Genomic DNA, 15,258 nt, shown 5'->3' on the forward strand with positions numbered 1-15,258 from the left:
TGGCACAACAAACTCAATCCAACTAAGGCAACAAATCGGACAGACTGAAACAGAAAATCTATAAAACATTTTTCTACACTAACTGTTCCAACTTCATTATTCAATGTCTAAAAAACAGAAAACGTATCATGTCTATGTTAATAGCTTGATTTCTGTCTGCAATAAAATCTGTTTGACTGATGTTTAACATAAAAAAGATAATCATGCCCATAAAACAAACCATCCAACGTATGAGAAAAAGTAAAAATTAGAAGTTCCTGTTTCAGATGGGCAAAAAGTAACCAGTGGTCGGGGGTTCAAGCCATCATGATCTCCTGCTGTGAGCTGCAAATGCACTGCTGGTCCCATAAGAAGCTTTGTTTGGTAACCTCCTCCTAATAGCATATGTGAGGGTCATTGCTGACTGCTGTTAAGTTTAGTCTTGATAATATGTTTGTCAATCCAGGGGCAACTTACTGGGTACAACATTCACTGAAGTTATAAATGCATGTTCTGGAGACAATGATGTGGAAAAACAAAACCAGCACAGCTTTTTGAGCCTCTTTAACTGCAGTTTATTTTCCCATTTCTCTTGCCAGTCACAAGTTAAAGTTTATATAGCCAAGTTTATTTCTATATCCCATTTTAGCAACAAGGCAATGAAAGTGCTGTACACCATAAAAACACAACACAGTCAGTAATTATGAAGCAAGCAGTAATCATCACATTTTGTCAAATGCCATCATCAAAGTTTGATAAAATTCCTATACACAGGAATTAGCTGGTAACCATTATGTCACTTTGAGATGGCAAAGTGACATAACAACCTAACAAAAATGTTACTCATAAAAGACAAAGCAATGACAAATATCTTATATGTAGATTCTTTAAAATAAACAAGCAATATATTTAATTAAATTTAGATAAGGGGGAGAATTAAGTAAGTGCTCACTTCTTCCTACTCCTTTTCTAACAGAAGTAGTGGTCAACTAATTATTTTGCTCTTGGCTATGGATGCACATGTTTTCTCTGTCCTACTGAATGTGCTTGTTTTTTGTTTTTAAAAACCTGTTTGAAAATTCAAAAACCATCAAGAAAATGCAACAAAGATCCAAGACATTTATAGTTATGTCTTAAAACATCTTTTAAGATGCTGAAGATGCTAATTTAGTTTATTTCTAAATGTAATAAAGATTTAATTTGGTAAAACCTGGTTTTAAAGTATAACCTGCTAATAAAAACATTTGTAATAATGAAACGAACTTCTGTTGAAAACTTCCTTATATCTCAAGGTGTTCAGAGGAACATTAAACTCTGAGCCAGTGAAAGGAGGTAAGCACTTTGGATTAATTGTGACATTTAGGAGGCTTTTAGGGCACATCACTAAAATTGCACTGCAGTAGTTCAGTTTAAACTGGATATATGCTTGGAGTTTAGGTTTATGTTTGGGTTGGGGATAGATCTGTTCCATATATGAGAAATACTGTTAAGATGGGACTTTTATAAGGAAGGTCGTGGTCAAGGTCTTGTCCAAAAGATTTATCACTACATTAGCATGTAACTATTTTCTTGTTGTTACTATCATCCAGTGGGCTGTCTGTGCAAAAATAATGGCAGGAAAAATTTGAGTTTATTGAAAATATTTTGGGTTCAACTCGATGTTAATCTATCCAGCAGTCTCACAGTCCACTGCTGTTTAATGCATCAACTGAGCAGCCAGGAGATAAATCACAAAAGCATATTCTTTTAACTCTAACATGCATAAATACAACTTCATCAGTCAAAACATGCTTGTTTCTCCACCAGAAACTGAACATTGAAGCCAAAAAATGTTCTGGTTTTAATGTGCAACTAAAAATGAATTTCACTTCTGCTCCTCATGCTGCAACCGGAACCAGTTAGATGAGAGCAAAACTACCAGGGATTGTAAGTTAGTTCAGGAAAGTCTCCCATACATTAGAGAGTGATGACAGATTATGATGGGAAGAGGTGGAGATGAGCGATGGGGAGAAGAGGAACGTAATGACACAGAGACAGCAAAGAATAGAGACAGAAAGATAAAGAGAGGGAGTAGGTGACATTTGCTGTGATTGATGGGAAAAGATGGTGAAAGAGACTGACTGGAGAAGGCAGAAAGAAGAGGAGTGGCCTCTGATAGACTTTCTGACTTTAGCTTTCACTGTGACAGTCTGTCAGCTGCCAGGAATGAATCATACCCAGAGATCTTTTATCTGCACTCAGAAGACACATTCCCTCAGTTTGATTAAATTACAGCACCATCCTGGTTCAAAGGGTAATTGTTGCTAAAAGATGCTGCTTTTTGTCTGGACTCCTATGACTTTTGTGGACACATAAGGCAAATCTCATCACATCTGGATACCCAAAACAGCACAACTCAGACTCTACTATAGCAACAAGCAGGTTTTTATGTATAGTTTGACTCAAATCCAGGACTTTTTCTTGTTTTCATTTTGGAGAGATGGGGAATTGCAAAATCCAAGACATTATATTTCAATCGCTGTTGTGTTAGTTTTCAGATATAACTTGAACCCAGTCTCAGTATGCAAATGTCCACTGATTATTATTTTACATCTTTGTAGGTACTACTGTGTTTTTTGTTCCATTTACATATTTTTTAAACTTACATCTAAACAGCTAGCTAAAAAAGGAGTGACTGTAATTACATCTTTCCATGCTAAGGCGATATGCAAATGAATCTTAATGATGCATTTTATTGACCAAGTTTGCATCATGCAGTTTTTTATTATGTGAGACAACGTATTATTAATATTAATTGGCATTACTGAATGAAACATGTTGAGTACAGAGACAGGAAAATATCCATTCACAGTACAAAAGTAATTACTGTAAAACTATCTGAAAACATTCACAAGCCCACAGGGATAACTTTGATTCCACACACACACACACACACACACACCCCTCCCGTGTGGACTGATTGCCCAAGGATCCTCTGCATGTTGTTTAATCTCCTCTGTGCTTTCAACAGAGTCGGGTTTGTTTACAAAGCACAGGCGATCAGAGCTCAGGTACTTTTTTTGAGAACTCAGTGGTGTCATTCTGCCAGAATCCTCACAGTGCATCACTGAACTGAGCTCCAATTAAGTGGAGCTGTCTCCGTTTCAACACCTCGTTAGCTTAATTGGATTAATGAAGAGAAACTTTTTTGACGGGCAGCCGATCTTAGAGCAGCACGGTGGCTGCTAAGGCGGGTAGTTTACCTTTCAGACCTTATGGTACATTGTGGTTAAAGTATAAAATATGCAGCACAGACTTGTGTGCTATTGTTGTAAAAAGTTCAAGTTGCGGTTGGCAAGACAACCTAACCTTAGATGAAGTCAAGACCAAAGACGAAACTATGGGTGCATTCACACCAGCCATGTTTAGTCCACTTTAATAGAAGTTGAGATCTGACAATGTAATACTGCAATTTTGTTCCCAATCAAATCGAGTCAACTGGACTGTCAGGTGTGGAAACACCCTGAGACCAAGACCGGACCAATGGCACTGATCAGCCTAAATGGTGTTAGCTGCAGTTATATCAGGTAACACACCTTTGTATGTGGGCAGACTCTGAATTACATGCCACTGCAATAAATATGTAAAACTAATCACAGACTAAACAGTAAAAACCAGACAACTCTTAAGAATTGCTAACTAAATGCTAACTCCCTTAGCATTAAGTGAGGGTAGCATGAGTAGAGGTGACAGGTGAAGGCAGAAGACTAAACTTTGTGTTTTGTTTTGTTTGTTTGTTTGTTTTTTGTTTTTTTGTTTTTCTTTTACAGAGACAAAGCAAACCCATTTTGACCCTGGCTGTTTTAAAAAGTAAAATTTGAAGATCCAAACTTGAGAACATTTAATATTTTCTAACAAGAGTGTTGATTTTTGTTACCACTGTTGTTGATAAAATGATGCAAAAGAAACAAACAATGACGGAACAAGAGAATCTGGGTTTCTGCGAATGAAGCAAAAATATTTACGGGTCAGTTTATTACATACACTTGTTTAATTACTTTTTAATGCAAATGTCATGGTTGAAACTGAGTGAATGTGGTAATCATGTCTTGCTGATGTTCAAACCTACACCAGAATGGGAAATAAAGGGCGACTTTGAACGTAGCATGGTTGTTTGTGGCAGATGGGCTTGTTTGATGTTTATATAAACTGCTAATCTACTGGGATTTTCACCCACAAACATCTCTTAGGTTTGCAGAAAATGCCCACTTTGAATATATTTTTGGATATCACTACCTGTAATGTGTTTCTGCTAGAAAAACCACAGCCTGAGATGAGGCAACACGACTTGGGAACAATGTAGAAGTTCCCAAGTCTTCTACTTGGGAGACTTGGGAACGAACTAATGTCGCACAAGTTCGTGCCCACATTAGTAATGCTGCGGGTCTTTTGCCCAATTGGTTGCTTTGGTACCGGCAAACCTGACCTGAATTGACATGATTGTGAATTTCAGACTTCAGACTCTGGCTGAGATTCTGAAAAATAGGATCAGAACCAAAAAAAGACAAAGCAGACTGAATAAAAGATTCTCTGTTTGTTCCCCTCCCACCTGAATGAGACAAGAGGATGATGTTATATAAGAAGAGTCCTCACTCTGTTTGCTTTGTGAGAGCATGTGTGTTGTCTTTCTGCCAACATAACCCAGTGGTGATTAGGGTGGCTTCCAGCTCCTTTGGTGAAGGGTGTGGATCATCATAATGTTAAGAGCTTAGCTGCCTCTAATTGTGTGTGTGTGTGCGTGTGTGTGTCAGAGTGACTGTTTGGGGTAATGGCTTCTCCTGGCGTGCCGCCGACCCTCCCCAGGCTTTTTGTTTAACCCAAATCATTTTTGAAAGGGAAGCCACTAAACCTCTCTCAGACCCGAGGCGCTCTGATTGGTCATGACAAACTGTAAAGAGGAAGCTGATTGGTGGTGACAGTTAGGGTCCTGCGGCCAGCTTGGTGACCCAGACTGTGGGGACGGGGGAAAGGTCAGCCAGTTGGCGATAAACAAACAAAAGATCACAGGCTCACGCAGAAACAACATGGCAGTTCTAGGTGAGGAAACGCTTTAATGTTCTGAACCATTTAGTGTGTAAACCCATCACTAACGTGTTTTCTGATGAAAATTGAGTAATTCTGATTTAACTTAAATTTTACAATAAAAATAGTGGAACAAAAACTTGTGGAATACAAGTCAATAATTCCTCAACATTTAGTTCCACTGGTAGATTATTTCACTTGTAAGACAGGAAAAATGTCTTGTTATAGGTGAAAGAATTTGGCAGTGAAACTATCAACATTTAAGGATTATTGACTTAAACTATTATACCCAAATGAAAAGTTACTTGTAGATTAGTTTTGTCTTATTTCAAGTGTAATAAGATATCTCCAATAGAAACTAGACAAAAATACTTGCTAAGATTTTGTATTTTTGCAGTGTAGGAAGAATAGTTTAGTCATAGTGCATAACTTTGGAGATGAAAATGAATAATTTCATTGGTATGCATGTATTTTATTTACACATACAAATACTGGAACTCCTTGTGATGATTTCCAAAAAGCCTCAAAATTAATCTATAGCTTATTACAATAGCAGCAGTATAACTAAGACTTTGTTTTCTGTAGAAAACAAGAAAGCTTAAATGTGTTAATTGATGCTCTGAATGTAGACATCAACATGCTTAGTTGAGTAAGTATAATATTCGACTGTTTTATGATTTACATAGATAAACATGCATCTCCCTGGTATGTTCCCTCGTCTTTCCTCTTTTAAAGAGTGCCCAGGAGAAGTTAGCCAGTTCCCAGATCACATTTCCTACATTACTGAGATGAAGAGTATGTTTGGGCTTAATAGCAGACCACAAACAGGGCAAGAAAACATGATAAAAACCTGAATAAAAGCCTCTTTATCCCATTCAGATGGATTTTAGCTCCAAACACCTAAACCTCAAGAGAACATGCATCCTCATCATTTTTCCTCATTTCCACATTCACTCAGTCTAATGAATAGCTCTCGAAGCTGCTTTATCTTTACTCAACGCTGCTCATTAACGTCAACATAAAGAAGAAATGTGCAGGTCGGCATTTGGCAGCAAGTCTCAGTCTAACACATTTTCTCCATCTCATGCGTATCTCTCTTTCCTTCTCTTCATCTGTTCTCTGTGCCTCCTTTTTCCTCATTATTTTTGAAAATTCCTCTCTGCTTCCCGCTTTCCCTACGTTTCTCCCTCCATTAGCTCTCGTTCTCCAATGCTTCAGCATCTGCTTTTTTCTCACTCTCTGTGACATAAGAGCTTTCATTTCTGACTCCACAGGTGGAGGAACGGAGAAGGGATGTGTCGCCATAGAAACAATGCTGGCCTCATTGGAGCTGATGCGGGCAGCTCTGTAAACTCAACAATATCTACATACGACGCTCACAGATGGAGTCAAGCACCAAAGAATAATGTTTGCCTTTAAAGAATTGTGGTTTGTGTGAAATGGTAAGTAAGATGCTATGTGCTTGGATCTCTGTTTGCACATAAAAGATGATATTTTCTCTGCCCGTTTACATGTAATTGTGTACGTTATAGATGGCAATCCCCATGACAACAGTGGTTTATATGGTCTGTCAAAAATCTCATCTGTGTTGCTCTCTAGTTTACCACTGCAGGTGTGTCTGAACAAAACCTTCAAAGAATGACCTTAAAAACAACAGCTGTGTGCTTGAATGACTAAATATTGTCTAGAAATATACATATGTGAAAGGGAGGCCCTCAAAAATGCAGCAAAAAGAGCACAAGAAATCTTGTAAATTCATATTTACAAGATTTCTTTCTCCACATTGTGAAGCTGTTCATGAAAAAGTTGGCTATAATAGAAAATAAAATCTAAATCTCATCATATTGCAGGACAGTGTTTACTTTAAAACAGGGCAATCTAAACCATGTAATTGATGTGAAGACAAGATATAAAACAAAATCTGTACAAAAGACCAAACTTGGTTATGCTTTGTATGATTTAGTTTTATTAATGTTCTTCTGCAGGTCATGCAGAAGAATCTGAATCAGGGTCTCGTTCTTTGCAGTTATGTTACCATCTGTCTTTGGTTAAAATAGGTCATGCATTTAAATCAAAGCCCAATCTTGGTCATGTTAAACACAAACAGTGTACACACATTAGTTCTTTAATCCTAGAGATGTTCTTCAGGTAATAGAAGGCTGACTTTGTAACTGTCTTTATGTGTCTCTGAAGGTTCAGATCTGAGTTCATCATAACACCCAGATTTCAGACCTAATCAGAAGTTTCCAGGATCATGCTGTGAAGTTGTTTTGCTGCCAGTCACACAGATGGATTGCACAAAGTAGATGGAAAATTTATTCAACTTGTCAATAGCTCAAGATTAAGCTTTTGAATTAAGTTGTGTTCACATAGTGATTCGAAACTTTTTGTGGAATGGCAGCGCTGTATTGAAAATGAATGAATATATGCCTGGAAAATTGGTCCATAGGCCAGGAAAACAACTAATTTAAATGAACGGTTTGGATAATTAGAGTGGTGAAATATGCATTTTGGTCAGAACCATTTTACTCAACATTAGTTCTATTGTGTCCATATATTTTATCCTGTATGTTTAGTTTTGGCCATGTATTCATTAGAGAAAAACATGTTACTCAATTCCTGTTTTATGTCTTTGAAGTTGTGTGGAGCTGTTCATAATTGCTTGACCCTTGAAAACAGTTTATATAAGTTGAAAAAATAATAATAATAATATGAGGTATATGGTTATGATGAGCCTTGTGTGGCTATCCCATTAAGTTTTATTAGTTGAACTTTGGACATCTGTGAAACATTTATAATAGAAAAACATTTTGATGTGTCATCTCTAATAATACAAAAGTAATAGGAGTGCTATCATGCAGTTTGAAAAGCTCATTTTAATTGTATTTGCTAATTGGTATATTTACATAACGAGAACCTTTGAATGTCAGAGTAGAAGTAGTTTCTATGTTGTTGTCTCAACGAGGATAACTCTGCATTCAACAAACCAAACAAACCTGTCTGCCTAATTATTTATCTGTTAAATGTGGTCTGTTGCCATGACAGGTGTTTGTGTGTGAGTGTGTCTGTGTTCATAGACGACTGTGATGAGCGAGCTGAATGCTAATGTGACAGTCTGCAGCGGAGGAGAGCGGGCGGGCGCCGCCAGACGAGGAGAGTGAAGCATGTGCACGAGCATGAACTCAATGACTCGCTTCAACAAGGACACACAGGCAGTGCAGCATCTGATGAATTAAGTCAAACTCTTCCGTAGAAGAGGGGAAAAGATGGCACATGAACACGGAGAAGAATGTGCATTGAAACATCTAAACTGATAAGATTTGCATTTTGCATATTTTTTCACCTTTTGTATCCCATTACCATATACACTCACTTCCTGTATAACACAGAAACATGTAAATTACCACTCAAGGGCATCAAGAGTTTGAGAACAATGCCAACTCAGCACTGCTAAAAAAGCACACCCACAATGTTTCATCTGTTAGACGGAAGCACACCGCTGTCGAGATGCTCATGAAACTCTGTGAAGGTTGTTTCATGACCTTTTCCTCTTCCGAGCCACAATGAAAAGAGTTCTGGAGGACCACCAGGACGGACAGGCAACAAAAATAAAAGTTACACGTAAGAATCAAAGCAGCAAAAACAAATAACACCTACATGCTGCGGGAGACACAATGAAGCAGAAGTACACTTAAAATTGGACTCTTAAACTGCAGTGTTTATGAAAACATCATTGATAATGATGTTTTGCTTTCAGGTTACGTCTGTGTTGTCAAAATCCTTGTCCTGTGCACCTGTAAAACTCTAACTGAACGGTTGTTTTGTGCAACAACCTTGTCCATTTACATACAAAGCATTACATAAGCAGCCGTCAATGAACATTAGCAGGTTGAATCGCTGCAGAAATGCCAGCTGTGGGTGGTAATTCATAGGTGCAGGACAAGGAAAAACAAGTGTAGGTGGATTATGTTAGTTCTGCAGCATTGACTCAGTGTCTCAGTGTTTTGAGTGGATCTCCTGTGTAAAGTGAGGCCAGATGAGCAGCACATAGAAGGAGGTACTTAAGGTTAGAATAAGGCAGTCGAACAAGTCATGAAACTGGTGGATTTTTTTCAACAAGAAAAATATTCATGTTTGTCATGTGACGGCTAAGTGTTTGGTAAAAACGGCTCCTCGAGTATTGAGTAACTGATCAAAATGTAAATCATTTAAAATTTACATAATCAGGACCAAGGCCATGTGGAAATGTTGGGTCTTCAAGGACCAAAGTGAAAATAATTCATATTAATAACATAATTATAAAATGACAAAATCAGACAAAAGAAAAAAAATGAAAATAAATTTTGTTTTATATAAAACTGATGAAACTTTCACAAAAATTGCAGGTATGCGTCTGTGTCTAGTGATTATTTTCGGTAAAACATGTTCATTCTTCCTTCAGTGAAGTTACTCACATGGGCAGAGTAACCAGAGTTTACTCAAGTCAGAGAAGTCATGCTTCGTAAGAAAAGCACTCAAGTAAAAATAAAAAAGTCCTTTTTTCCCAAAACGTTACTCAAGTAAATGTAAGTGAATACTTTTGACAATATGGAGTATATCTGTGCAACGTTTTAAAGTGTGTATTGTGATTTCATTTTTTTAATTTGGCAGAGCTGTGTACTTACTTTGCACTAAAAGGATAACACACCTTCATGCACTCAAACAAATACATCACAGCTTCTCTTCTGTGGCCACCTACGTCTGCAGGCCTGCAGGCAGAGCCAGGTGGGACGGTAGCGCAAGTGGCGTTAGGATCACTAAGTTCCCCTACAAACAGATGTACTGGAATGAGGCACATTATATTCACAGTAAATCCAAATATCATTCCTTTTTACATGTAAGTATGTCAGAATGAAAAAGCATCTAAATTTCCGGCTAGCTCAGTTGTTTTGGTTGTTTAGTCGCTATAGTGATTATAGTTTCTTTTATTTCATCACTCAGTGTATTTTTAGTAGAGTTTAGTAAAGTTGGGTTTTTCCAAATGCATCTGTCAACAAGCCTCACTGCTGGAACTTTCCCATTTTCAAACTATAACCACGTAAACTAATCCAACAAGTCAAAAGAAAAAAATTAAACATTAATAAGTTTTATATAACAAATAACACCACAAAGAAGGTGATAAGATGTCAATAGAAAGATTTAAGAACAGTCTAGAAAAGAAGTCAGTATGAAAATGGGATCCAAAGCACAACAGCAAGTCCATTTCTGAGTGGCTCAAAAGAAACTAAATGAACGTTTTGGAGTGGCCCAGTCAAAGTCCACACTAAATGCAGTTGTGATGCTGAAGCATGAATTTTAACATCCCATTCATGCTCAAACACGCTCTGTTGTGGTTGAACTAAAGCAATTCTGTGAAGCAGAGTGTGAGCCAAATTTCCTCACAGCAAAGCAGAAAGACTCGTAAATGCTTGATGGTAGCTGTTGGCAGCGTCGCACAAAAAGTCTTTAGGTTTAGGAGGCAATTGTTTGTTCCCTTAATAAATGAAATTATGCTTTGAAAACTACTTTTGATCTTACTCAAAATATCATCATCTGATATTAAAATATGTTTTTTGATATGAAGGATGACAAAAAGAAAGCAAAAACAAAAGAAATCTGTTAGGCAGCAAACGTCAGAAAACGTGAAGCTTCATCTGAAGCAATGTTGATGTCAACATGTCTTAAAAATCAGTGTGACCACACAAAAAAGTCTCACCAAAAAATGTGACAAAACCCATAAGGCCATCTGATTTGAAACTGTTTGTGTACTCGACACACACACACACACACACACACACACACACACACACACACACACACACACACACACACACACACACACACACACACACACACACACACACACACACACCATGCAGAGCCAACAGGCACACAGCCACCCAGTTTGACCAGAAATGTGAGCATGTGCCAAAATCCAAACATTCTCTGCTTAATGAAATTCACTGCTCAAACACATCATGGCAGCGATATGAACACACCGAGTTGCTGGCCGCTGGATGTGCACGGTTTCCATGGAGACCCCAAGGAAGAAGCTGAGACGGCGCGTGCATCGCTATTCTTCATGACTACGAACACAAACTGCAAGATGAGTAAATTTTATGATTGCTGTCTATGCTTTTTTTTTTTTTCATATCCTTTACGATGAAAAGGGACAGAGTGGGTTAGTGGGCTGATGGAGGGAGGATTTGGCTTAAAGATTAACCAGATATGTGTGTCAGCAGGACAGAGGAGCAAACACACAGCGAAGAAGAGGAGGAGAGGAGAACACATCCACGAGTTTCTGTCCAAACACAAGCAGCAGACATCCTCCTCAGTCCAGCCATCAACCCATCCGCCTCAACCGCTCCTGGGGGATGGGGAGGAGGAGGAGGACGGCTGCATGTCATCAGCTCTAAGCATACAGAGGGAGGGGGATTACAAATGGCCACAAGAAGAGGAGAGGGGGGAAAATGGATGGAGGAAAAGAACGAGCGGGTTCTGATTGTCCACTGTCAGTTCAGCATGGTTGGATTTTTGTCCTTCGCAGATGTGGGGCAAGCTGTCGTCTCTACACTCCACCGGTGAAGTGAGACGTGTTGATGGGTGAGAAAAGTGGGATGTGAGGCGGGGGGAGGGTTAGCCCAAGGTGGCTGTCTGCACCAAATCTGCCAGCTTCTTTTTGTTCTTACTGTACATGCACCTGAGCTGAAATCTGACAAGTGACAAAAACACAGGACAAGGAGAGGAAACTTTTACTCAAACTGACACTAAGATGATGACGGTGGATTGTATTATTTTAATATCCTGCACTATCCCTAAAGCAGTGAAGGAATCTCCATCTTATTGACCCGGTTTTGGACAACCAGGTCTGCCTTCTTTCTGTCATTGAGAGGGAATTTTAGCAGCACCGCTCCTTCTGCCAAACTAATAAAGTGGTATAATAATTTAAAGGATCACAACAGAGTTAAGCAAAGAGAAGCATGAGCTTGGCTGCTAATAAAGCTACATTTTGATTATCTCTAGATGATATAAAAATATGGTTTACATTTAGAGTTTTAAAGAACATTAACTTAAAACAGCTGAACATTTTAATGATTATTTAACCCTTTATAGATTATTGTTGTAAGTCAACCTCAAGCAGCTTCCGATCTAATGCATTACACCAATGTCTTGATACAAATCCCACACACATAATATTACACATAGTTCGTCTAGACCGACATAAAGCATGTCTAAATATGAAAACAAACCTTCCAGATAAAGCATCTGGAAGGTTGTTTTTTAATATACTGTGTATTTTCTTTGCAGAAATAATACGTAGTATATAAAAATTACCCTTAGACATATTTTACATGTCCTTTGGAGCTACTATTAAGAGCAAAAGTCCCTCTAAAGTTCTTAGCAGCAAAAGAAGACAGGATGCCTTCAAGATCCGAACCTTTCATCTTAGACTTGAAAGCAAAACATGCCTCCAGCGCTGAGAAATCCATGATATTTAAATGGTAAGTGAAATTAAATTTGCACAAAGTTCCAGTTGCTGCCTTGAGTGCTAACTCTTTGCTAAAGTGGGATAATAGAGCTTCATGTTATAAAATCATGCAGTTACATTATGTCTGTTGAAAGTAGAGTCCACTCCTCTCTTTCTCAACTGTGATTTTTTCTGTCATTGTTTTCATTTGTGTCAAATGAAGATATTGAGAAGCTATGCAACATGTTCAACCTTCAAACTGAGCAGAGCATCTTTAATTTGGTCTGTTCAAGTCAGCAAATATATTTTGGTGAATATAGAACATTTTCAGGAATTCCAAAATATTATTTGAACTGTTATAAAACCTTTCTAACAATATTTAATGTTTTTTTTTCTTTGTTTTTTAGAAATACACTTTACGAAATGACTGGATTAAGTGAAGTAAAAGCTGAAAGAAATGCCACGTTTCCCTGTTGAGTCAGTGGATGTGGATCTTTGTTGCGCCAAATAAACCAGACAATGACAACAAAACCACATCCATGTGAATTTTAGCCGCTCGGACGAATCAACGAGATTTTATTTGATTATAACGCCAGACCGATTTCATCTCCTGCATTATTAATCTGACGCATGTGCAGCGGCCCTCAGACAAAGAGCTACGGCCTCTGTGTCGTTTTTTTTTTTTTTCATGTTTACTCGAGTTTTTCCTTCTTTTTTTTTTCCTGTGTGTGTATCAGAATGTCCTCTCACCCCCCCTCATGAATAATTCATCAGCTCCCCCTCGGCTCTAATCCTCGCCTTTTGTGAAGCCGCGGTGCCTGCGCGCCTTCGGGGATCCGCTTTGCTGCATCTGCTGCTGGACGCTGTCACTGTCACACAAACCTCAGGCTCCTTCAGGGACGTTTGGATTCTGGAGATTGTGCCGGAAGTGTTAAAACAGTGACCTGGTTTGAAATGCCACCGCTTTGATCCACTGCTATTCCTTCAGTTAGGAGAATTTAGCGGAAATGTAGATCTCACACAATAGAAGCATCTGCTGAACTCAACATGAGCTGATAGAGAAGCAGCTGTAAGCTTCCTGACCTTATTCGGATGATATTTGGAAAACATGTAGATCTTCCTTCACTAGCTATCTTTCTTTTCCTACATCAGAATCTCTACACCACTGAATCTGAATCTGATTTATCCGTGGGAACGGAGAAAAACCATCTCAGAAGATTATATTTTAGTGACTTTTGCACACAGTGGCACAGTAATATGTTGCTCATCTGATATCTATTGGGTTCCTCAAGTCTTTAACCTGACCTACTTTATTATATGTGGAATATTTTTAGATCTCGTGGATTTTTTACTGTAAAAAAAAATCATCCTTTGCCTTCTATAAATCAAGAAAACAGACGATGTTTGCTCTCTAGATCTTTGAAGAATGTGAGTAAAGGCATCTTCTTCCATCAAGTGTCGGTTCAAAGACGCTATGATGAAGAATTTAGCAGATTCCTCCGAGCAGAGGTTCATGAATATGACCATCAGAGTAAAGAACCTCCTAACCTACATTCTGAGCCTCACTGACCTCCCTTCTGTCTGCCCGGTGGGAGTGTGTTACGGTACCCTGAATCCACTGAGAGGATGTGCTGCGACAGCAGGAAATAATTAACTAATTAATGAGAATGTTTTAGCGTGATTTCCGCGCGCAGTGGACGGACCAGCGTCTTACCGTGGACACTCAGCGGGATCAGGTGCAGAGCCAGGACGCACGACAGCAGCATTTGCCTCCAGCATCCAGTGCAGCCGCTCGCTTTCTTCTTTCCCTGCATCCTTCTTGTGCAATGTTACGCTCACACGGTCAAAAGTGAAATAAAAACCTGGATTTTTTTTTTTCCAAAAAGATTATTGACAGCAAAGTTCGGAAAGCTTGCGGAAAGTATTCCGGACTGATGGATCTGAGGGTTTCTGTCTAGACTCCAGCCTCTCCGCGCTTCTCCTCCATAGCCGCTTGATCTCTGCGTCTCCGCCGCTGTTTCACTCACTCGGCTCAGCTCTCTGTGGCAGCGTTTACGGCTCCATTGCTACAGAATGTGCTGGAGGCGGGGGCGGATGGGGCTGCTGGTTCCGAGGTGGCACAGAGAGAAGTCACGGTTCGGATCGGTGCGTTTTGGGGGAACTTTGTGTGGCTGAGAGGGAGACAAACGCACGGCGGTCTGCAGCGCGCTCGGCAACCTTCTCATCGTCTGAGGAGGGGGGGGAGGGGGGAGAGACTGTTGATGCGCCTCCTCTTCGTCTCCCTCATCCTCATCCCACCTCCTCCTTTCTTCCCTCCCTTCTTTTCCCCAAGACCACTTCCACCTTCTCTCCATCCATTAAACTTGATCACTGTCACTCATCTTACGCACTTCTTTTAAGACACTTTTATAGCATACAAGGAAATTTTGCTGTACAATTAAAATTAGGAATAAAATTTCTTTCAGTTTTGTAATGAAGCATATTAGTTTGTACAATTCTTGCCAAAGAAATGGTTACATTTTATCTTAGCTGCTTCATTTCCGTAACAAAACCTAAGTGAACATGTTGAATGTGGTTTATCTGAGGAGGCTGGTTCTGTCAGTTGTTGAGTCTTTTACATGTAGAGTATCAATGGATAATGTACTGAAAGGTTCATTTATTTCAGCAACACAATAAAAAAAGAAGAAATTTAGATATTATATGGATTTTTGTAAGGGTGGTGGGAAGGGGAT

General features: G+C 39.0%; 1 protein-coding gene across 5 annotated transcripts in view; it reads right to left on the minus strand.

Moving 5' to 3' along the window:
- cspg5a (chondroitin sulfate proteoglycan 5a) overlaps positions 1-14,859 on the minus strand; it is a 52,187-nt gene extending 37,328 nt beyond the window's left edge. For 2 of the 5 annotated variants that reach the window (XM_015006986.2, XM_088014148.1), the window contains exon 1: positions 14,241-14,859. In XM_015006986.2, the coding sequence (XP_014862472.2) occupies positions 14,241-14,340 (100 nt within the window). In that variant the 5' untranslated portion in view covers positions 14,341-14,859. The remainder of the gene's footprint in view (positions 1-14,240) is intronic. The other 3 variants (XM_088014147.1, XM_015006981.2, XM_015006983.2) reach the window with 2 other exon arrangements.
- Between the last annotated feature and the right edge of the window lie 399 nt (positions 14,860-15,258).

Source organism: Poecilia mexicana, unplaced genomic scaffold (assembly GCF_051168715.1).
Source record: "Poecilia mexicana isolate PSO_F unplaced genomic scaffold, ASM5116871v1 scaffold_16, whole genome shotgun sequence".
Classification (NCBI taxonomy): domain Eukaryota; kingdom Metazoa; phylum Chordata; class Actinopteri; order Cyprinodontiformes; family Poeciliidae; genus Poecilia; species Poecilia mexicana.